This window comes from Hypanus sabinus, chromosome 3 (genome assembly GCF_030144855.1).
Source record: "Hypanus sabinus isolate sHypSab1 chromosome 3, sHypSab1.hap1, whole genome shotgun sequence".
Taxonomy (NCBI): Eukaryota; Metazoa; Chordata; class Chondrichthyes; order Myliobatiformes; family Dasyatidae; genus Hypanus; species Hypanus sabinus.
The window spans coordinates 125,364,387-125,389,480 of NC_082708.1; the positions used below are offsets into that span (position 1 = coordinate 125,364,387).

The following is a 25,094-nucleotide window of genomic DNA, read 5'->3' on the forward strand; positions in this document are numbered from 1 at the left end:
AAGGACTTGTCACTTGGACATCAAGATAACTGTTAATTTTTTATCGTTATTCTGTTATTTCATATCTTTAACAAATAATTTTCTTCAAAGCTTCTGTGGTAGATAAGAGGGGGATATTTAGTGGGATATTGCTGACTTTTCTAAAGCTTCTCCTTGCTTGACTTCTGACTACCTTTAAATAAAGTGTGTTTCCTTCAAAGGTTACGAGTAACAGAAAAATGGATCTACTTGGTTACTTAAGTGTGGTAGTAAAGCATAATTGTTCTCTTCAAAATTTTGATGTAGTTTCTTTATCTGAGTTTATGTAAGGTGCGATATTTATTTATAATTCTTTTTATCACTTTTTTACTTCCTGTGCCATAATATAGCATCGATTCCTTTTAACTGGAAAATTTGTGAACCTTGTAGAATTTTCTCTATTTCTGCATAAATAGGACCTAAAATGTGATCAGATCTTCACATAAATCCTAAACTGTCTAAAAATGCACTGGATTCTTTTTCTTCTCAGTGGTCAGATCTGCTCAATGTAACTGTTGAATGGACTACTAGAGGATGAATATTTAGGAAAATAATGAGTATAAGCTGTCCCTGTGTAACAAAAGAATTCAGATTTTGCTGACATGCTTGGGTCTATTTTGTCCACAAATATATCTTGATATGTTACTAAAATTTCCAGTGTAATGGAAGGAATGCTATCAGAAACACTTAAAGACTGGTAAGAAAGAATAAGTAGACTGAGAGGGGAAACTAGTTCTGCTGTTCATAGAAATGAATATATGTTTGCACGCCAGACTATTGAATTTAATAACATGGGAGCTCACTTGTATGTATGGTCTCCATGAGTCAAGCATTCATAGCTTGTGGTTTGCCTGTAGCTGAAAATAAGTTAAAAACTATTGTGAACGCTGATGAAATAACACTAGTGTTATGGTTTTTTGGCATTGCATTCAAATGCTTCATATCTCACAATCTTGATGACATGCAATATACAACTTTGAAGAATATAATCCCGTGCAATTTTTAGATAATAATCTGAGAGTTGTTTTTTTTTGGAAAATGCATTGGAAGACTATGTTGTGAAGACTCCATGAAGTACCTTGAGTGTATGTAAAGGGCTCTTGCAGGTTCAGATTTTAGGACCATGGAACGACATTTTACTGCTGCTTTTGTTTAATTTCCACCCTGCTTTCCTTTATTCTTGCAATATTCTTCAGTCCTCTTTGAAAAATATTTAGTTATGTCAATTTCATTTGATATGTATAGGCATCCGTCAATCTCTTTGAATGAGCCCTTGAAAAATCTAATCACGTTGGTCTGCAGCATCAATTGTGACTGAGGAGGCCCAGCAGGGAGTGACAGTCCTTGCCGCATAAGCACAAGTGTGATGAGTATCCTGTAGGTCCACCTTTTGACGTTTCTGCTTTCTGCGTATACGCCTCTCCTCAGCCATCCACCTTCTCTTCACCTCTTTCCAGACCTTGGTAGAGTTCCTGCCTCCATCTGCTGCGATCATCTGCTAGCTCTTCCCAACTATCCTCACTGATCTGCAGGTTGTTCAGGTCTCTCTTGCATACATCCTTGAAGCGCAGATGGGGCCGTTCAGTTGGTCGATGGCCGGAGGCCCGCTCCCCATATAGGATGCCTTTTGGTATTCTTCCGTCCTCCATCCTGTGGACATGCCCCAGCCACCGCACTGTACGCTGTCTCAGAAGGGTCCACGTGCTGGGCAGCCCGGCCTGTTCAAGGACACCGTTGTTGGTAACTTTGTCCTTCCATGAGATCCGGAGGATGTGTCTGAGACAGCGCAGGTGAAAGGTGTTCAGCCTCTTTTCTTGATGAGCATACAGGGTCTACGTCTCACTTCCATAGAGGAGGGTGCTGAGAACACAAGCTGTGTAGACCTGTATCTAGATGGAGTGGTGGCAGTTTTCCCTATCCTTTTGTTGAGTTCAGGCTCCAGAGACAGGGCGTCTGTGATGGCTGATCCCAGGTAAGTGAACTCATGAACGCCTCGGGTAGAGTTATTGATGCTGATTGCTGGAGGCTGAGTGACATTCTGTCCTGGGACGTTTGTTTTCTTCAGGCTTATTGTGAGACCAAAGGCCTTGCTTGCCTGAGAGAAGTGGTCCATCAGGCTTTGGAGCTCTTCTTCTGAGTGAGTTGCCACAGCAGCATCATCCGCAAACAGCATGTCACGGATTAGGGCTTTTCACACATTCAACTTGACCTTGAGTCTTGCGAGACTGAACAGTTTCCCGTCGGATCTTGTCTGCAGGTAAACTCCCTCTGTTGAATTCCCAAAGGCTTGTTTCAGGAGTACTGCAAAAAAAATCCTGAAGAGAGTTGGGGCAAGCATACATCCTTGCTTGACTTCGCTTTTGATGCTGAAGGAGCTCCAAGCACTGGCACCGGCTCGAATTGGTGATCACCAGACGAGAAAACCTAAATGACGCCCTCTTGGCACACAGCTATCAGAGTGCTGATTGTGATACAGACCATTCACTCATGTGCTCCAAAATCAAGCTGAGACCCAGAAAACTTCATCACTCTAAACCTCGTGGGAAGCCCTGCATGGCTGGCAGCAAGGCACTGCATTCAGAAAAACCAGAGTTGTTTCATGACTGCCTCGAGAAGTCTCTTCACAGCAGACCTACTGGAACAGACATTACCTCCACATGGCATCACCTGAGGGACACAGTACATGATATAACGTTGTGAGTTTTCGGGAGAAAGGCTGGATGGAAAAACAAATAAACTGGTTTCTGGAGCACTCCGACGTGATGATCCAGGTTGTTGAAAAGAAATGTGCCGCCTTCCTGGAATACAAACAAGCACTGAAAGCATTCAGAGCAGATGTTCAGTGGACAGCCAGGCGATGTACTGGCTCAGCTTGTGCAGCCAGGTCCAAACACACACCAGTCTAGGTCACCTCAGAGAGAAGTATGAAGGCATCAAAAAAGCAACCGGTCCCACACAGAACAAGGCAGCTCCTCTGAAATCCAAGTCAGGTGACATCATCACAGACAACGCTAAACAGATGGAGCGCTGGGTGGAACATTACTCTGAACTGTATGCCCATGAGAACACAGTGGCAGACACTGCCCTCAATGCCATCGAGCAACTGTCAGCCATGGAGGAGCTGGATGAAGAACCCACAGTGGATGAGCTCAGGAATGCTGTGGGTAAAGCCCCAGGTCAGGACGGCGTACCATCAGAAGTCATCAAGTGCGCCAGGGACACACTTCTGAAACCCCTTCACAGGCTACTTTGTCAGTGCTGGCAGACAGGAGAGGTTCCACAGGACATGCGGGATGCTAACATTGTAACTCTGTACAAGAACAAGGGAGACCGAAGTGACTGCAATAATTACCGTGGCATTTCACTCCTTAGCATCACTGGAAAACTGTTTGCTCCTATCGTCCTAGGAAGGCTTCAAGAGGTCGCCAAGAGGATCTACCCAGAATCACAGTCTGAGTTCCGTGCTGAAAGATCAACCACCGACATGATCTTCTCCCTGATAAAGCTTCAAGAAAAGTTCAGAGAGCAGAAGAAGCCCTTGTATGTCGCCTTCATCGAGCTCACCAAGGTGTTTGACATGGTCAGCAGAAGCGGGTTCTTCCAGGTCCTCCATAAAATTGGCTGTCCCCCGAGGCTGCTGATTCAATCCTTTCATGATGACATGAAAGGCACAGTGCATTTTGATGGATCATTTAATATGATATCATTTAAAAGCCACTCTACTTAACAATGGCATCTTTTTGGTACAATTATTGAAGATATTGGTGTTGATTAATCCCTAATGACTAAAAATAAAACACGGTTTTAAAAATATGATCCCAAAGTTTTATGATGCACTTTTTTCAAGATGCACGTATTCCAGTTATATGTTGACTTAATAGACTGTGACGATAATACTGGGGATGATAACACAGAATATGTCAGATTAGAGAGGGAAAAACAAGTTGCGGTTCATGTTCTTCACATTTGATCAGTTTTCTCCCCTGGAAAGTGTCCCAATAGTGGTTAAGCTGAAAACTGAAGTTTTAGACTTGTTGATGAAAACTAAATAATAGGACATTTACTTAGTAAGCACTTGGACAAATATTTTAACATCCTCAGCTTGTCCTCTTGAGGGGAGGGGGAGGGAGAGAGAGAAAGAAAGAAAGAAAGAAAATTGAAAGTTATTGGTCTCTTTGTAGGGTCATTCTCTATTACAAATATTTTTAAAATCTGTTATGAACATGATACAGCTCTGTGGCTACTAGAGATGTTGGTGGTGGAAGAAATTTGGAACCATTTGTGTGATTTAATTGTCCATGTTCCATATTAGTCTTGGTAAAATGAATGTTGAATGTTATTACTGAAAATACAAAATCATGTTATTTGGTTATGGCATTTATAATAGAAAACGGAAAAAGGCTATTTTGCTTACATCTGCTTAATTACTAGTATTATGAAATGAAAATGTTTACATAAGTTGATACTCATTAATCAACCTCTTTTTGTTATTTAGGTGTCCTTGTCAGACATAGGAGGGATGGAAAATGTGAAACTGAAACTCAGGCAGGCAGTTGAGTGGCCGCTAAAACATCCAGAATCTTTTGCCAGAATGGGAATTCAGCCTCCTAAAGGAATTCTCCTTTTTGGACCTCCTGGATGTTCCAAGACAATGATAGCAAAAGCTTTGGCCAATGAGAGTGGGCTAAATTTCTTAGCAGTGAAGGTAACTCAGTACGAATTGCAAATGTTGCGGCAGGTAGTGATAGAAGTTGTAACGTTGATTATTTCCAGTCTTGCTTTGCTATTTTCTGGCTTCGGGGTGTAGGAAATACTCAAGGATTAAGATAAAGAATGTTTTTAACTCATTTATGAATTGAGACAGTTGCTGATAAGGCCAACATTTATTGATAGATCTAATACTGATATTCATTAGGGGTTCTGGGACTTAGATATAAATGGTGACATAATGGATTGTGTTTGTGTTTGCTCACCTTTTCTGCAATTTCATATTTGAATTTTTGCTGCTCTTTTCATGGCAATTGGGCTTGTTGCCACAGAAAATCTTTGGGCTGGGGAAAGTTATGCAGCCAAGCTAAGAGAAGCTTCCATTGTACCCAGTAGATGGTGAATAGAGAATCAGTGCATGGAGCAGCTTCTGTCAGCCCTCCTCAGCACGTTGGCCGAGGTGCCTTCCTGAGCCCCTCATCAATACATTAAATGGTTGCATTGCTCATCCTAGCCTGCCTAACACCAGCCCTCTGAGGTGAGCCTTGCACACCAAGCCTTAGGCAATGGGAACACCAGTGTAAGGCAAGTGTCCATGCCAAGATCTGGACACAGCAGTGCAGTGTAGTGGGGAGAGGCAAGGTGTGTGCTGGTTCCTAATATTGCTCTGCTGTCTGAGCAGGTGATTTTAGACTGAAAGATCAAATCAGTATTCAGCGAAGTCTCATCAGTGTATTTGCAATCTGTTAATTTCATTATGACAAATAAGTCTTTTGCTGGTGAAGTAATAGAATGTTACCAATTTATTTTGTGTTTTACTGATTTTAAAAAAATGTAGTCATGGAAAGATGGTGAAGGACGTCCAAATGATTTCTCAAAGGGACAGGAGTCCCTTTAGTCCCTTTAGAGGTAGTAACATTATTTAGTGCTGGTGACGCTATGAAAGTTGGTTGATTGATAGGGCCCCTGCCCCCTCCCTCTTCAGTCCTGACGAAGGGTCTCGGCCTGAAAAGTTGACTGCTTGTTTCCACGGATGCTGCCCAACCTGCTGAGTCCTTGTTTTCTTTACTGGCCGACAAAACTTGTGCCATGTGATACTCATTTTATACTTTTTATACTTGGCTCTGAATTCTTAGTAGAACCCATAACTCATTTAAGTGCATTGGAATCTAAATTCTTACACCAAGCCCAGGACTACTTAGGCCAGAAGTTTGCGAGAATGCTGTTGCAAAATAGTCCACGATAAAACCAAGTTAAAGAGAATCCTTCACCTTTCACAATAGAAGAATAGAAATTCAATAATGCTTGATATACTTCCTGACATTTTCATAAGAACATAAGTAATAGGAGCAGGAGTAGGCCATCTGGCCCATCGAGCCTGCACCGCCATTCAATAAGATCATGGCTGATCTGTCCGTAAACTCAGCTCCATCTACCTGCCTTTTCCCCATAACCCTTAGTTCCCCTACTATGTAAAAATCTATCTAACTGTATCGTAAATATATCTAGTGAAGAAGCCCCAACTGCTTCCCTGGGCAGAGTTCCACAGATTCACCATTCTCTGGGAAGAAACCGTTTCTCCTTATCTCTGTCCTAAATCTTCTTCCCTGTATCTTGAGGCAATGTCCCCTAGTTCTAGTCTCACCTACCGATGGAGACAACTTCCCTACTTCTATCTTATATATACCATTCAAAATTTTGTATGTTTCTGTAATATCCCCTTTCACTCTTCTGAATTCCAGAGAGTATTCTCCCAGGCAACTCAATCGCTCCTCATAGGTTAACCCCTTCATCTCTGGAATCAACCTGGTGAAACTCCTCTGCACTGCCTCCAAATCCAGTATATCCTTCCTCAAGTATGGAGACCAGAACTGCACACAGTACTTCAGGTGTGGCCTCACCAGTATCCTGTATATTTTTATGCTGAATTGAAGAAATGGAAAGATTCTAGAGTTTAAATTTGATTTAGGGTCTGTTTACTGTCTGCATTTATAAGGGTATTAAAACCCCTTGTTAATCTGTACTGTTTTGTGTTCATTTTTGTATGTGAACCATGTGTCAACCATTTGCTTTATTTTTAGGGACCAGAACTAATGAGTAAATATGTTGGAGAATCTGAGCGGGCTGTGAGAGAGGTAGGTTAGGAAAGAGTGAATATAATTACTTTTCATTACATTCAAAGTACTTAACTGTAACAGCTCTCTCTGTGTGGCTTTACTCTGTGAAATCATCTAAAAATACAAGATTGTATAGAATTGCTGTGTTTTATCTCACTCGTACAATGATGTATGATGAGCATGCTGTAATAAAAATGAGTAACATTTTCTGCAGTGTTTTTCAGTAAGACTCTACTACACTCCCTTTGATACTACAATTGGTCTTAAGCTTATCAAATGTTTTCTCTGCTATTCTCTTCTCTCACTGCCGATTAAAACACATTTGATTTATGATTGTTTCTAATTCTGATAGACATTCACCTGCTATCAGATCTGCTAAGTATTTTTGTTTGGTATCTGCAGTTTTTTGTTCCTTTTCAAAAATAAATATACATGTTGAAAATGTTGGGATGCTTGTGCAACATAGAACATAATACAGTTCAGCGCAGAAATGAGTTATTCGGCCCAGAATGTCGTGCCAAACAAATTAAATTAGTAATCAAAAGACTAACTAAACTAATCTCATCTGCCTACACAATGTCCATGTCCTTCCATTTTCCACCCATATCCTTACCATATATTCTTCACATGAAAAGACATTCACGTTCCTAGCTAAATGTCTTTTAAAAGCTCCTGATATTTCTGCCTCTACCAACACCCCAGGCAACACATTCCAGGCATCCACCACTTCCTGGGTAAAAAAAACCTTGCCTCTCACATTACATTTGAAGTTACCCCCTCTCATCTTGATTGCATGCCCTCTGGTATTAGATATTTCAACCCTGGGGAAAATATACTGTCTGTCTACTCTACATAGGCCTCTCATAAACTTGTAAACCTCTTCTAGCTCTCCCCACAGCCTCCACTGCACCAGGGAAAACAGCACACATTAGTCCCACCTCTCATTGCATGTGTCCTCTAATCCAGGCAACATCTTGGGAAACCTCTTCTGCACCCTTTCATAAAGCCTCGGACATCCTTAATATAATGGGTTACCAGAACTGTATGCAATACTGCAGAGGCGGCCTAACTAGACTTTTTTAAAGCTGCAACATAACTTCCTGACTTTTGAACTCAGTATCTCAACTAATAAAGGCAAGTATGCCATATGCTTTCTAACCACCCTATCAACCTGTGTAGCTACTTTCAGGAAGCTCTGAACTTGGACCATAAGGTCTTCCTGCTCATCAACACTGTTTAGGGTGTTGCCCATAACAGCGTACTATCGCTTTACATTTGACCTACCAAGGTGCTCTACATTTGGCCAGGGTAAACTCCATCTGCTATTTCTCCTCCCATATCTGCAACTGATCTATATCCATGGTATGGTTTGCCAGTCTTCTATGCTCTCCACACCACCACCAATCTTTGTATGATCTGCAAACCTACTAACTCACCCATCTACATTTTCATCCAGGTCACTTACATACATCTCAAACAGCAGAGGTCCCAGTACTGATCCCTGGGACACCACTAATCACAGACCAACAACTAGAAGAAGTCTCTTCGACCATTATCCTCTGCATTCTACAGGCAAGCCTGTTCTAAATCCAATAACCAGTTCACCTTGGATCCCATGCATCTTAATCTTTCTAGATGATCCCTCTTGAGGGACCTTGTCAAAGGCTATCCATGAGCTTCACAATCCTCCAGGAAGACAGGACGGTTGAGTCTTTTAAAGGCAGAGGAGCTGGAGTATGCTTTATGATTAACTCATTGTGGTGCACAAATGTAGTTCTGTCTCAATACTGCTCATCTGACCTGGAACATCTAATGGTCAAATGTCATCCATTTTAACTGCCAAGGGAGTTTTCTGTCATTTTCCTGGTAGCCGTGTATATTCCACCTTGGGCCAACGTCAGGCAGTCATTGGAGGAACCATACAATGTAATCAGCTGGTATGAAAATGCATACCCTGATGCCTTCCCAATCACTGTGGGAGATTTCAACCAGGCTAGCTTGAAGAAGTCCATGAACAACTACCACCAACATGTCACCTGTGGAACCAGAGGAGCTAACGTGCTTGATCATTGATACGCTACTATCAAGAGCGCTTACTATGCCATCCCAAGCCCACACTTTAGAAAGTCCAATTATCGGGATGTAGTTCTAATCACAGCAGAGAGGCAATGACTGGTGAGGACAGCAACAGTGGTGAGGACCAAGAAAGTATGGTCAAGGGAAGTGGAGGAGCACCTACAGGACTGCTTTGAATCGGTAGACTGGACAATATTCAGGGCTTCATCTTCATGTCTGAATAAATATGCCACAATTATCACCAACTTCATTAAGACCTTTTGTGGATGAATGCGTATCTTCCAGAGCATACAATACATACCCAAACCAAAAACTGTAGAAGAACCGGGAAATTCATAAACCACTAAAGGTTGGATCTGTGGCGTTCAAGCTCAGTGATCCAGAAATATACAAGAAGTCGAGGTTGAACTACAGAAGACAATTTTAAGGTTGAATAAACAATTAGAGGTTAGAGGTGGAATCAGATGAACGTCAGCTCTGGCAGGGTTTGCAGACCAATGCTTCTTACAAAGTGAAATCTAACATCTGTGATGCTGGCAGCTGAGTTCAATGCCTTTTATGCATGCTTTGAAAGGGAGAATAAAACTACAGCTGGGTGAATCCCTGCAGCATCTGGTGACCCTGTGATCTCTGTCTCTGAGGCTGAAGTCAGAACATCTTTCAAGAGGGCGAACCCTTGCAATATGTCAGGCCCTGATGGTGTACCTGGTGGGGCTCTGAAACCTGTGCCAACCAACTGGCAGGAGTGTTCAAAGACATGTTCAGTCTCTCACTGTTGCAGTCGGAGGGTCTCACCTGCTTCAAAAGGGTGACAATCAAATCAGTGCCCAAGAAGAGCTGGGTGAGCTGTCTCAATGACTGTTGCCCAGTGGCATTCACGTCACTGATGAAATGCTTTGACAGGTTGTTCAAGAGTAGAATCAACTCCTGCTTACCAAGGATCCTACACAATCATACCCTCAGTTCTAATCAACAAGCGCCAAGACCTGGGCTTCTGTACCTCCCTCTACAACTGGATCATTGAGTTCCTCATTGGGAGAGCAGTCTGTGTGGACCAGAAATAACATCTCCTCCTCGCAGACAATCAATACTTGCACACCTCAAAGTTGCAAGCTTAGCTCACTGTTCTCCTTCCTCTACACTCACGATTGTGTGGCTAGACACGGCTCAGACAGCATCTGTAAACTTGCTGATAATACAACTATTGTGGAAGAATTTCAGGTGGTGACTGGAGGCGCACAGGAGCAAGATAGATCAGCTGCTTGAGTGGTAGTGCAACAACCTTGCACTCAACGTCAGTAAGACGAAAGAATTGATAGTGGACTTCAGAAAAGGGAAGTTGAGGGAACACACACCAGTCCTCCTCGAGAGATCACAATTGGAAAGGGTGAGCAGTTTCAAGTTCTTGGGTGTAAGCATCTCTGAGGATCATCCTGGGCCCAACATATTGATGCAATTACAAAGAAGGCAATGATATTTCATTAGGATTCGAGGGGACTTGGTACGTCAGCAAAGACACTCACAAGTTTCTACAGATGCTCTTTGTAGAGCATTCTAACTGGTTGCATCACTGTCTGGCCTGGAGGGATTGGAAAAAGCTGCAGGAAGTTATAAAGTCTTCCAGCTCCATCATGGGCTCTAGCCTCCCCAGCATCAAGGACACTTTCAAAAAGCAATGTTTCAAAAAGGCAGCATTGATCATTAAGGACCCCCATCACTCGTGACATGCCTTCTTCTCATTGCTACCATCACAGAGGAGGTACAGGACCCTGAAGAAACATACTCAACATTTCAGGAAAAGCTTTTTCCGCTTTAGCCATTGAATGAACACTACTTCAGTATTTTTCCACTTTTTTTACACTACTTATTTAATTTAATTTTCTTTTTTATATAGATATACTTATCGTATAGTTTTTATTGTTGTGTGTTGCAAAGTAATGCTGTCCCAAAACAACAAATTTCACAACATATGCCAGTGATATTAAACCTGATTCTGATTATATCCCTGTGATTGCTGTTTGAAAATTCACTTTTTGTAAGTCAATAGCTGTAGTTGCCACGTTATTTAACTTCAAATGACTTTTGTAAGATCAAAATGCCATGAGGCCAAAAGGAAAGGGAAAGGAACTTCCACCATGCTCACTTCCCCAAAGGAATCCCAAAGCCCCTCTCAATCTTGTAAAGAAATTACATTTAAGATTTTGTGATTTAACCTCTGTGAACATTAGCCTAGTCATCCAAGTTTTTTTTGATCTGGCTAATGTTGTACCAATGGTACATGGGGAATTATTGTTGAAGTCCAAATTCATTTCCTTTGCCATTCACTTTGACCCCAGCCTGGAGCACATAGGGTTCAAGAACAAAGGGGTGCACTGGAGGCCTCCACCCCCTCTGAGTACAGTGCTGGAGGGGAATTGATCCATTACCATCTCTCCAGCTATAATAATAATCTCTGAAATTACACTGCAGCAAATTTATTTTTGAGTACTTAGTGACTGCAAAGTCTTTCAGAATCAGAATGAGATTGATCATTACTGGCATTTTATGTTTTGAGGCAGCAGAGACAACAACCGTATCAATTATCACAATAAATAAATCATGCACAAAAAGGTATAGCAAAATAGTGTTCTCGGGTTCATGGATCGTTCAGAAATCAGATGGCAGAGAGGAAGAAGTTGTTCCTAAACCACCAAATGCCAGTTTTCAGGCTCCTGTACCTCTCTCTGATTGTAGTATTAAAAAGAGGGCATGTCCCAGGTCGTGATGGTCCTTAATGATGTTTGTTGTCTTCGTGAGGCACTGCCTCTTGAAGATACCCTTGATAGTGGGGAGGGTTAGGCACATGATACATGATGGAGTAGCTGCGTCTGTAACTTTCTGCAACCTCATGCGATCGTGCAGTGGTGTCTCCATGCTGGGCAGTCAGAATGCTTGCCATGGTACATCAAAGAGTATGGGGTGAAGGCCGGGGAGTGGGAATGACTGGAAGAACTGGATCAGCCCATGATTGAATGGCAGAGCAGACTCGATGGGGCAAATGGCCTACTTCTGCTCCTATATGGTCTTAATGTCTAATCCATAGAACATTAAGCTGTCACGTTAAGCTGCACCGATTAACGTGACATTCCAGTCTTCAAAGTTCAAAGTAATTTATTATCAAGGTACTATATGTATACTATATATAACCCTGAGATTCATCTCCTTACAGGCAGCCTCAATACAAAGAAACCTAATAGAACCCAGTAAAAAAAGACCAGCAAACTCCCAATGTGCAGAAAAAAACAAATAATGCAAATAAAAGTAAGCAAACAGCATTCAGAACTAAACTTCACTGAAGTGAGTCCACAGCCTCAAAGCCAGTCACAGCCGATCCAGGAGCCCATTAGTTGCAGGCCACAGCCTCAGTTCAGTGCAGAGATGAGTAAACCTCACCGAGCAGCAAGCTAAACACCAGCCTGTCCCTTGTCTCTGACCCTGACACCATGACCATATCAATCTGGTCCGGAGGTTAAATCAGCCAAACAGTGAATCGTTTCTTGCTCTCAGATTCAGGCCTTACTGCTCCATTATGCCCTCGGGCCCGGGTCCCACCTCCTTGATTTGTTTCTCAACTGATATTTCCAATCTGGACTGGCGCTTAAATCAGTCAGCTTTTCCCCCATTCTTCGTCCTGAGCCTCACTGCCTCACTTTCAGCTTGGACCTGCTGCTTCGAATCAGCTCCAAGCCCACTCCAGCAATGGCCAAACATTGCCTCATTCCTCACTCTTGGGTATGGGCCCTGCTGCCTTGACTCAGCCTGTACGTGCCATACTGCAACCGTCCTGCATCTTGGAGACTGCACACTGCAAAAAATGCCCAGTCATGCAGCTAGTTCAGAAGCTCTACAATGAAAGGGAATTTACAACTATTGGTTGCAGAGATTGTTTACTGCAAAAAATATGATTAATAAAGTGATCAGTGGTTTAGTTTGCTGAGAGCAGGTCTTTGCTGTGTGCCACCAGCGCCATCTTAAACAGAACTTAACGCTTGGCAAACCTTTGTCCATATTCCTAGTTCTTCTATTCAATATTACCTATCCTTTCAACTGCTTTTTTATTGTTCTCATTTCTGCTTTTTTATTCTGCAGGCCACTGCTTTTCCCTCACCTGTGCCTTGCTACCTCTGTTCTCAATTTCTCTTTCGTACTGGCACAACACTGCTGGAGTTATGTTTGTGTGTGAAAGGGTCAGTCAGTAATTAAGCCTGTGTTCATTTCTGAAATGTCTTCATAAATAAGTTATCAGTTGATGTGTCATCTGTGCAGATGTACACAGCTGAACTGCTTTCTTTAGGACAGGGTTTTCCAACCTGGAATCCATGGATCCTTTGGTTAATTGTAGGGGTCCATGGCATAAAAATGTTTGGGAACCCCTGCTTCAGAGGAAAAATAGTTAAGTGCAAAAGGTAGAGAGATAGAGTAAAGGATTGTTAACTATTCTGAGCTGATAAATTTCAGATTGGAGGGGCAACATCACTGGGAAGTCATTTAGCAAGGTTACGGTACGGTTTTGCAAATATGCAGTGGGGTGAAATCACTATTCAAACAGTTTTTTTTATATTTGGAAAATCAGCCTTCATTCCTTGATTTACTTTATTTATTTAGATCTTCAGGAAGGCCAGGGCCGTAGCTCCTTCTATCCTTTTCTTTGATGAAATAGATGCACTGGCTGTTGAGAGGGGAAGGTGAGTACTGCAATTATTTTATCTATTTCTGAGAACACCCCCACATTTAATGTTTGTTTAATTACAATAGTGAAGCATCAGTTCTTCAATACCAAAACATCTACAAATCTTAAGTTTTATTAGCATCGTAAAGAATGAATTGTTTTTCATTTTTGGGGAAGGATCGGAGAGAAACATTTTTGTCAAGAGCTGTTGTTTGGATCTGGAGAAGCATGTGAAAGTCAGACTTCCCTGAAGTGGTCAAACAAGTGCTTTGGTTGTGTCTATCACCAATGATGGAGTGGAAAATCGTCTATTTCTTTCATTTAATTACTTGAAACATTTGGCATTTTACATTTTTTATTGCTTTACTTTTATATTTGACTCTTTGTTTGCATCAATCACTGCCTTTTGTGCATACAGTATAAGAGGTGAGAAACTGTACAGGTCCATCTCAAGTCCATGCTAGTCCAACCTTATCACAAGATGGAATGTTTGTAGTTGCTACATATATAGTAAAACAAGATTTAAGATGATGATAAAGGGCTTATCTGTAATAAGCTGGAGACCAAGAGACCAGGAAAGATTGACATAAGTGGTAGTGGTATCGGCCAAAAGAAGTTGATGAAGCTAGTGATTAGCTTACATTGAGCAGATTTTAAATGGCTCGGCAGACCAAAGACAGGGAGAGTTGTGAAATTCAGATGGAGAATTGAGCTGGCAAGTAATTGGCAATTCAGCATTATCCTAAGTGCTCAAGGAACAGTACCTCCTCTTCTGAGCAAGGGTATTACAGCCTTCTGGACGCAATAGTGAATTCCACTGTCTTGGCGCTGTTTTTCTGTGGTAGAAGCTGTGAAAATCTTGGGAAGCCAGATATGTTAACCTGCCCTGATTTTCTTCAGACATTCAGGATAAATCCACTAATCCTGTGGCTTTGTGTACGTCTAGTTAGGTTGTCCTTATTTGATTACCATGTCTGATTCAGCCACTATGTGGGGAAGAAGATCTGGAGTCAGAGGGTAATTCAACAGATTGTGGTGATATTCTGGGGTTATTTCCATTCTTATCCCTTAACATTTTTGACAGCAAATTTGGCATAGGAAATAATTGAATTTGCAGGAACTTGGCAAAATTCATTGGTTCTTGTTAATGGCTGGGAATTCTCAAGTTAGTGGCGTGATTCATTTTTGAACTACAATTGTTCTGTGAGTAGTACCTTAGGATCTCCTGCATCCATTGAAGAAGGCAAATAGAAATCTCTGCCATAAAAAAATTCTGAAAATGTATTTATAATCTATCTGCGCCTAGAAGAAAAAGACAGGTTTATAGTTCAATCAGCATTCTGGGGAGATGTCATTCTCAGAAACTAGTCAGCTAATATTAGATATGCTGTTCATTCCCAGTAGTATGTGTTTCATTTATGGTTTTTAGTAGTTGGTATTTCAGTGGTCATGTTCGTTAATTGCACAGATTGAAAATTGTATTCCTGTGCTAGATTTTATGAAAGGCCATCTATGTCAACCAAATCTGTGAGTAGCTATTTCAGTTTCAGAGTTCATTATCCTTTGCAATCCCAAGAATATGCTGGTGTTATAACCAGTAGAAAAGGTCTTTAATGTAGTTTTTGGAACAGTCCTTTATAAATTATCAGATACATACAAATCCCCATCAGTGAAAGCAATCAGTAATGGGACCTTTTGAAATAAACCAATTGCATTCTGATTTTCCTTTGTTTGCTCACTAGATTTAACGGCCTTGGTTTTGTAACTGTAATAGCATTATTATACATTGAGACTGACATCATTTTCTGGAGTACACATACAGTTAGGCACCGAAAACCTGATACAGTTTCTGTGCATTCCTACAGAGTGCATTGGTTTTTATTCTTCTGTAATATACACTCCAGAAATTAATGAATTTTTGATTTAATCGGGAATTGTCTGTAAGATGATGAGAGGCATTGATCATGTGGATAGCCAGAGGCTTTTTCCCAGGGCTGGAATGGCTAACATGAGGAGAACATAGTTTTAAGATGCTTGTAAATAAGTACAGAGGAGATGTCAAGGGTAAATTTTTCACAGAGAAAGTGGTGAGTGCATGGAATGCATTGCCAGCCACAGTGGTGGAGGTGGATTGTCCTGTTTATTATTTACTGTAATGCCTGCACTGTTTTGTGCACTTTATGCAGTCCTGGGTAGGTCTGTAGTCTAGTGTAGTTTTTTTCTGTGTTGTTTTTTACGTAGTTCAGTCTAGTTTTTGTACTGTGTCATGTAACACCATGGTCCTGAAAAACATTGTCTCATTTTTTTTACTATGTACTGTACCAGCAGTTATGGTCGAAATTACAATAAAAGTGACTTGACTTGACTTGGATACAATAGGGTCTTTTAAGAGCAAACACGAGGAAATCTGCAGATGCTGGAAATTCAAACAACACACATACAAAATGCTGGTGGAACACTGCAGGCCAGGAGGCATCAATGAATGCTGCCTGGCCTACTGTGTTCCACCAGCATTTTGTATGGGTCTTTTAAGAGACTCTTAAATAGGTACATGGAGCTTAGAAAACTAGAGGGCGATGTGGTAGGGTAATTCTTGGCAGTTTCTAGAGTAGATTACATGTCCAGCACAACATTGTGGGCCGAAGGGCTTGTAATGTGTTGTAGATTTCTATGATCAATAAACAATGCTTCCCATAAGACTCTGAAATTATTGTATTTTATTGCATGAAATGTAAGTGAGCTTTTTGTAGTTTATTAAGCTTTAGATGTTGCTTCTCTAGACCCAATAAACAGCTTCAGCTCTGGATAAAATTCCCATAGATACAGTATATACCTCAAACTACCATGGATTTTTAAGAACTTAAATGCTTTTAAAATTTGCTTTATTTTAGCCCCTGTCAAATACTGCAATTCCTCCCTCACCACCATTCAGGGCCCCAGACAGTCCTTCCAGGTGAGGCGACATTTCACCTGTGAGTCGCCTTGTGCAGTATACTGTGTCCGGTGCTCCTGGTGTGGCCTTTTATGTACTGGTGAGACCCGATGCAGACTGGGAGACTGTTTCACTGAACACCTACGCTCAGTCCGCCAGAGAAAGCAGGAACTCCCGGTGGCCACACATTTTAATTCCATGTCCCATTCCCATTCTGATATGTCTATCCATGGCCTCCTCTACTGTCAAGATGAATCCACACTCAGGTTGGAGGGAAAACACCTTATATACCGGCTGGGTAGCCTCCAATCTGATGGCATGAACATTGACTTCTCTAACTTCCGTTAATGCCCCTCCTCCCCTTCTTACCCCATCCCTGACATATTTAGTTGTTCGTTTTTTTTTCTCTCTCTCTGCCCATCACTCTGCCTGTTCTCCATCTCCCTCTGGTGCTTCCCCCCTCCCCCTTTCTTTCTCCCAAGGCCTCCCGTCCCATGATCCTTTCCCTTCTCCAGCTCTGTATCACTTTCGCCAATCACCTTTCCAGCTCTTAGCTTCATCCCACCCCCTCCAGTCTTCTCCTATCATTTCGCATTTCCCCCTCCCCCCATTACTTTCAAATCTCTTACTATCTTTCCTTTCAGTTAGTCCTGATGAAGGGTCTCGGCCCAAAACATCAACAGTGCTTCTCCTTATAGATGCTGCCTGGCCTGCTGTGTTCCACCAGCATTTTGTGTGTGTTGTTTGAAATACTGCATGTGTTCAGTGATATGTTTAATTTATTAGAAATATTGGACTTTACAACTTGACTTGTCTTAGAATTCAATAATACAACTGCCTACACAGTCAGCTTACTGATATCTCTGTGGCTAGGTGCCCAGGAGTTTTTGAACCAATGCTGCAAAAGGTAAAGTCCATGGACTCACATACCACTTAGTCATTTGAACTCATTTCTTCAATGTCAGGTGCAAGTAAAGTCCCTTTGCCACTGACTAGAGAATCTAAGTCATCTCAAGGTTTTGTTGTCATTATCCGATCAAAAAACTGACTGCATTTCAAACCCCCAGCATAAAATAATTTTAACCATGTTGGATTCAAATTTCTCTTTAATAATGTTAATTATTAATATTAATTTGATTATAATATGCATTTCCTTGTTTTACTCTAATTCAGTGACCTTTCATTTTGTTAAACACCTGTTTCTTTTGTAGACCTTTTCACACTTATGCCACAAGGTGATGTTCTTATTTATTCTTTTCAGGATGGCTTTTAGTTAATCATTTGGATTTAACAAAATAGTGCTATTATTTATCATTGACTGTTGACTTGAGAGTTTTCATGCTTAAGAAAGATGTATACCATTTCCTGCTACTAACGAATGGCTGAGCACCATAGGAAGCCCAGAACTGCCAAGGCATATTTCACTAGAGTCAGCAAATGGAGGAAATAAAGAAGCATGACAGTTAATTATGATCATGGCAGCAGAATTGAAAAGATTGAGTTGGCAGCAGTGCCTTGCTGACAGTTTTCTGCTGTGCAACCTTGACAGAAATGTCAGACTCAATAATACCTTTCAGCCCAAGTGAGCAACATGTCTCTAGGCTGTATGTGCAAGTCTGCTGGAAGAACTCTCAGCATTTCAGGAACCTCTACTCTAGATTGCTGTGCTGCCTTCTATTTTGTAGAAGAATGGGGTCTTTCAGAAAGTTCTGCATCAGACTTTGCTAGCTCAATCCTTTAATAATGGGCTACATCATAGTTTCCACATTATCTTGTCACAGCACTAAAACAAATTGGAAATATTGACTATTCTTTCTCCTTTTGTAAAAAAAATGAACTGTATTGCATGTGGTAAAAATATATTTTTTGCCTCTGTTTTGCAAAGTGCAGAGAGATTTCAGATTTTGCATGAAATCATGTAGTTTAAACTTTATGTGTGTGTGTGTGTGTGTGTGTGTGTGTGTGTGTGTGTGTGTGTGCGTGTGTGTACGTGTATATTTTTCTGGTACTAGCAAGAATTTCCTATTGGTTTTTAAACATGTAATTTAAGATCACTGAGTTCTTTCACACACAGGCTTTTGAATTATGTTTGATTTTGGTAGTGGACAGAATTTTAAACTTGGCAGAAAGGCTTAGAAGCTATTGCTTTATTTCAGTACCAGTTCTCAAACTTGATATATTTATGGTTTATTTATGTTACTTTTTTTATCCATTGCCCCTTAGAGTGAGCCTGCCCAGATTAATGGCACATGGAACCCTTACATAAAAATTTGTCATCCTGTTCACTAGGACTGGACTTGAAATTTCCTCTCAAGGGGCTAAACATGGTGCTCTTAAAAATACAAGTGCTGCAATTCCGGAGTTTTCTGCAGCTGTTATGTTTGACGGACTGGCCTCAGTTTGTTTTTGTCATATATGAGTACCCAGATTACTACTGCTTTTATTTTTATTGTGCTTTATTGTAGCCAATTAATGAGACTTCATGACCCACAAGGCCATTTCAGAGAGTGTTTGATGTCAAAGTTGGTTTCTTTCGTAAGTTTAAATTTGTTGCAGCCTGAAGAAATGTTGCTTGGATAGCAATACATTTGAAAGCACCCACACTTTAAATTGTGCCTACAGAGGGCAATAATTCCTTCCTATGTTTTTGAAACCAAAGTTGGTCCTGCAAACTTTGCTACTCTGATTTGGGAAACTTTGGTAGTTATTGAACCAAGATCAGGAGTATATTTTTTATACCAGCTTTTTGAGAAGATACTAATATTGGTGGAAAAGGCTTGGTGGCATTAAGCAAGGATATGCAGAGAACTTGACTGCGGACAGTGTTTCACAGTCAAGAATCAGCACCATATGAACAAAGCAGCTATAAGGAGAAGGCGTCCGAAATACAACCCTATCAGGAATTAGATGGAACTCTTCTGCCATAGTTGGATGGATGAATGTATCAGTAACAAAAATCGAGGATCCAGCGACATTGACAGTGCTGGTGATTGCTACTCCTGCTAATTCACTGTTTCTAATCCATGAAACAGTAATTTGACAGATGTGCATGGATACTGCTTGGTGATGCAATCGGTACCAAAAGGAACACAAAACCCATGGGGTTTGAGGCAAAGCTACCAGCTACAAGTTTGCTCCAAGTTACATACCATTGTGTCTTTGACATATATTCCATCAGCATTGAAAATTCTGAAATTCCTAATTTTCCACTATGCATTTAACTATGGATTTAACAGTTCAAGTTCAAATAACTGGCCTCATTTCTTGATGTCTTAAAACATACAATAGCAAGATCTTTTTGACACTAATGATTAAGAAAATGGGGGCGGGTCTTAAATAGAGTGTAAGTAATTGATTTTATTACAGAATTTTTAATTTACCAACACATACTTGAAAAACACTTTGTTCAATATGCATTTGGGCATTATTGTTTAATGCATAATTAAAGGGATCAGCTGATTAAATAGGTATTGAAATAGAGGCTATAAATGGCAGGTTGGTTGTTATGCATCCAGTTTTTAGTTAATCAGATAGAAATTAGAGCATGAGTAAAATAAGAGAGAATGCAGGGAATCCAGAGAAAGCTGGCTAATTGGATATGCAATTGGCTTGTTGGTAGAAAGCAGAAGGTGATGGTGGATGGGTGTACTTGGAGGCCTGTGACTAGTGCTGTGCTTGAGGGGTCAGGTGCTGATCTCATTGTTGTTTGTCATCAATATCAGTGATTTGGATAAAAATATACAAGGCATGGTTAGTAAGTTAGCAGTTGCCACAAAAATAGGTAGTACAGTGGATAATGACAAAGGTTATAAAAATTACAGAGCAATTTTGATCAGCTGAATAAGTGGGCTAAGGAATGGCAGATGGAGTTTAATTTGAATAAAAATGAGGTGTTACATTTTTGAAAGTCAAATCAAGCTAGGACTTTAACAGTGACTTTCACCCTGGGGAATGTAGAGCAGATGAACTTGGGACCATAAGTGCATGGTTCACTGAAAGTGGTGTCACAGGTAGACAGAGTGGTGATGAAGGGTTTTCACACACTGGCCATCATAAGTCAGGGCACCGTTGGGAAGTCATGGTGTAGTTATACAGGGTGCTGTTGAGGCTACACTTGGAGTACTGTGTTCAGTTTATTTGCCTTGCTATAGGAAAGATGTTACTAAACTGAAAGGAGTGCAGAAAAGATTAAAAGAATGCTACTGAGACTTGAAGAACTGAGTTACAAGAAGAAGTTGGCCAGCCTAGGACTTTATTCCTTAGAATGTCAAAGACTGAGGGGTCTTATAGAAGTGTATAAAATTCTGAGGGACATAGGGTCATTCCACTCTGTCTTTTTCTCCCGAGTTGGGGAATCAAGAACGAGGGCATAGGTTTAAGGAGATAGGGAGAAAGATTTAAGAGGAACTTGAGGGGCAGCACTTTTGCACAAGGATTGTAATCTATATGGAATTAGCTGTCAGAGGAAGTAGTCGAGGCAAGGGCAGTTACAGCTTTTAAAATACACTTGGACAGATACAGTAATTTTCAAATTACACTCGCTTGGATAAGGCGTCTTGGTTGCATGGCCCATTTGGCCTGAAGGTCCTGTTTCCATGCTGTATTTACAGAGGAGAAGTTACATGAATGTATTAAATATATATACAATAGCATAGTAAATTAGACATAAGAATAGGGCCAATAGAAGTTGGTCTGCTATTATTGGGATGCCAATTAAGATCATGGGAAATCTTTTACCTCAGCAATATTTTCTAGAACCATCCTCATATCCCTTGATTCCATATATTTATCACTCATAGCTTGAATGAACACAATGAGTGAAAGCATTATGGGTGAGAGAATTTCACTACAATCTGAGTGAAGAAATCACAGCCCCATATTTCCCTACCTCTTATTCTCCAACGATACACCCCCAGTCCGGAAGTCCTTAGCGATGGGAAATATTCAACAAGCATGTGGCTGCCAGGCCCTTTATGATTATTGAAATAAAAACAAAAAATGCTGAAAACACTTAGCGGGGCAGGCAGTATCTGAGGAGAGCGAAATAAAGTTATTGTTTTACCTCTGAGATGCCTCAGCAGAACCGAGACAGAAAAAAAAACTGTTAATGTTTTAGTAGCAGAGAAAGTGGGGAAAGATTGGAGAACACAAAGACGGTATCTCTCATGGTGAGACAAATGAGTTAATATGGCCATTAAAATCAGGTTATGCTTTTTTGCATTATGTGGAACTTTTCAATTAATAGGTATACTGATCTTCTCAGTGTTGTTTAATTATTTTCATAACTGAATTCTGGTCTTACCTAATTCTAAAGCTCCCTTCACCTAGCTGAACAAAATCTTAAAGCCCTTTTTGTTCTCTTCCTTGTCTGTTCACTAGTGATTGCTATCTAATTTGAAATAAGTAGTCTTTTGTTCAAATACTTTTTTCCATAATGTCTCTTTTTGCACTTACTAAAATTAACTTATTGCAGATGCTGTATATTTGAAATAAAAACAAGGATTATCTGGCCCTCTTGCTTGCTCTGCCCTCTTATAAAGCTAGTTCCAAAAAACAGAAAAAAATTGTATTAGCAGGATAGTAAGGCAAAACTGTCATAATGGGACAAATGGTAAATGGTCTCCAATGGTGGAGTAACAGAAACCGTGGATTTGTGCAAGACCAGAGCTGGAGAAGCTCAGTTATAGGTCTAAAGGAGATCACAGAGATATGGATAAATCACAGAGATTAGAGCATTGTTTCATTTACATCATTGCTGGTTTTAAAAGAAAAACTTTTTACATTGGACCAGTCAGAAATGAGGACAAAACTCATCTTGATTTTTCAAAAACAGTGTTATTGTATTGTTTAACAATAAGATTAAGACTTGTATTTTAAAACTTTTTTTCTAAATGTAATGCATTTTGTGAGCACTTTTTCTGTTGTTATGAACAATACTTATGGAATGTACACTTTATTTTAGCTCTGCTGGTGCTGGGAATGTGAGCGACAGAGTACTTGCACAGTTGCTTACCGAAATGGATGGTATTGAACATCTACATAACGTGACAATATTAGCAGCAACTAATAGACCAGATATGATAGACAAGGTAAGATCTACAGACTTTCTGGATGTTTACATTTGTGATTAATTCAAAGTTTTGTCCCATATGGATATTCATTGCATATAATGCACTGGAAAGATGACTCCATGTACTTGTACGTTAACCAATTGTGTACTATTATTGGCATCTCTGCACTTTACTACAGTTACTGTAGGGAAAATACAGAAGCTCCTATTTAAGAGGATTTGCTGAATGTCATTATTACTGTTCTGAGGCATTTTTGAAATGCTTCTTTCCCTGATGCAGCTTTAATACTGAATACAAGTCAGCCTCCATTGTTTGCATACTTGCCAAAGGTACTACTGTTGTGTATCATATTTAATGGCCAGGCATAATTGAAACATATAAGTATTTATTTATACTAATCTTGTTTTTAGTTTAATCTATAATTATCATATGAATTGCAAGCAAGAAACAGCTGATTGCAAACATTTCCATCTTCATTTTGACATTTTTCATGCTCTTGCTTTGCAAATATTGTACTAATATTTGTCTTAAAGATATTCAGGCATCTGCTTCCAAAGCCCTTTAAGCAAGAAAACTCCAAAGGTTCAAATCCTTTTGAGGATTTGCCTCGAGAAAAAAAATCCTTCATCTCATGACACCTTATTCTGGATTGTTCCTCAAGAGAAAGCAATGTCTCCTTGTCCAGTCTGTCAAGACTGTAGGGTATACACTCAATGAATGTATGTTTGTAGGCGTCTGCAGCTGGAGCCCATCCACTTCAAGGGTCAACCTGTTGTGCATTCAGAAATGCTCTTACGCACACCCCTGCTTTAATGTGTGGTTATTCAAGTTACTGTTGCCTTCCTGTCAGCTTGAATCATTTTGGCAGTTCTCCTCTGACCTCTCTGATTAACAAGGCATTTTTGCCCACAGAGCTGCGGCTCCCTACAAATTTTTTTTTTGTTTTTCACACCAGTCTCCGTAAGCTCTGGAGGACATTGTGTGTGAAAATCCCAGGAGATCAGCAGTTTCTGCGATACTCAAACCACCCCATCTAGCATCGATAATTATTCCATGGTCAAAATCACTTAGATCATATTTTTCCCCATTCTGATGTTTAGTCTGAAGAACTGGATCTCTTGAGCATATGTATGTTGTTTTATACATTGAGTTGTTGCCACATGATTGACTGATTAGATATTTGCATTAATGATCAGGTTTACATATGTACCTAATAAACTGGTACCTGCATGTAGAATGCTTTTAAACACCTTCTCTTCTAACTGGCGGAGGATCTCACAGTTGCTACGACCTTTTTTTTAAAGGAACAACCAACCATAGTGGTTATAAGTCTTGTAACTGCTTCCAATGCATTACCATTTTTCTTTAAATAGGTAGACAAACACTGCACAGAGTATTCCAGATGTGGTCTCACCGGTGCTCTGTTTTAGCAGAGCATAGCCTCTTTACATTTACAGGTGGATATTCAAATTCCTTAACTATAAACAGTGACATACTGGAGACATGAGTTGTATGTTGAAATCTACAGCAAAAAACCATTTTGTTAGATTTGTTGTTGAAATGGCATGCCATCATTTTGCAAATCTTCTATAGAACATTTCCTCTGAATCTCTGATCTCTACATCCTATTAACTTGTTAAAATAGTACTGGGAGAATCCATCACCTATTGTAATAAAGTTTCCTCTCTAGAGCTTAGAGAGGAAAGTTAGCAGAATATTTTCTGCCTTGTGAACATCATTATTGTATATTATGTTCTGAAATATTGAAATAGTTGTTTTATTTTCAAAGTCAAAGTCAAGTTTATTATCAAATGCACAAGTTCATATGCACAAGTACTTATAGGTGCAATGAAATATATTTATTTGCATCAGCATCACAGGCACATGGCATCATATAAGTGGCATTCACAAATAAAACATGAACTGAAAGTAAATTATACACAATTTTAATAAGGAAGCACAATTACAACAAAAGCATCTGTTTTAGCACTAAGTGTTCATAATGTTACTGAACTGTAGTGATTAGGGTTTAGCCGGTTGGTTCAAGAACTGAATGATTGAAGGAAAGTGTAGTTGCAAGAAGACAACATATTAATATTGCAATTACTGTGTAATCTTTCTTATAATTCTTACAATTTAGTGATAGCTTTATTACTGTTCAACAGCAGTCTAGGTGCTGAAATCGAATTGTAATGATAGATTAGAACTGTGAAGAACACAGAAAATGTGATGTTAATGATAAACAAAATAAATTTAAGAATCAGTCATTTGTAATTTTTTTTCATCAACATATGTATTCTGACATTTCTGTTCTTTTCAAGTGAGGCTAAAGTAGTAAAGGGATAACTCACTCACAAATAGTTTTAATATGGACATGTTGGTGATGGGCAACCTATTCATTCTGATGGACAAGCCATTCACTAAAATATTTGAAAGAGATTAATTTCCTCTATTTTAATGTTTTG

The 25,094-nt window shown here is 40.1% G+C and overlaps 1 protein-coding gene across 3 annotated transcripts in view; it reads left to right on the forward strand.

Annotated features, from left to right (window-relative positions):
* afg2a (AFG2 AAA ATPase homolog A) overlaps positions 1–25,094 on the forward strand; it is a 377,888-nt gene that overhangs the window by 77,660 nt on the left and 275,134 nt on the right. For all 3 annotated transcript variants that reach the window (XM_059965085.1, XM_059965086.1, XM_059965084.1), the window contains exons 11-14: positions 4,514–4,723; positions 6,807–6,860; positions 13,563–13,642; positions 22,521–22,647. In XM_059965085.1, the coding sequence (XP_059821068.1) occupies positions 4,514–4,723; positions 6,807–6,860; positions 13,563–13,642; positions 22,521–22,647 (471 nt within the window). The remainder of the gene's footprint in view (positions 1–4,513; positions 4,724–6,806; positions 6,861–13,562; positions 13,643–22,520; positions 22,648–25,094) is intronic.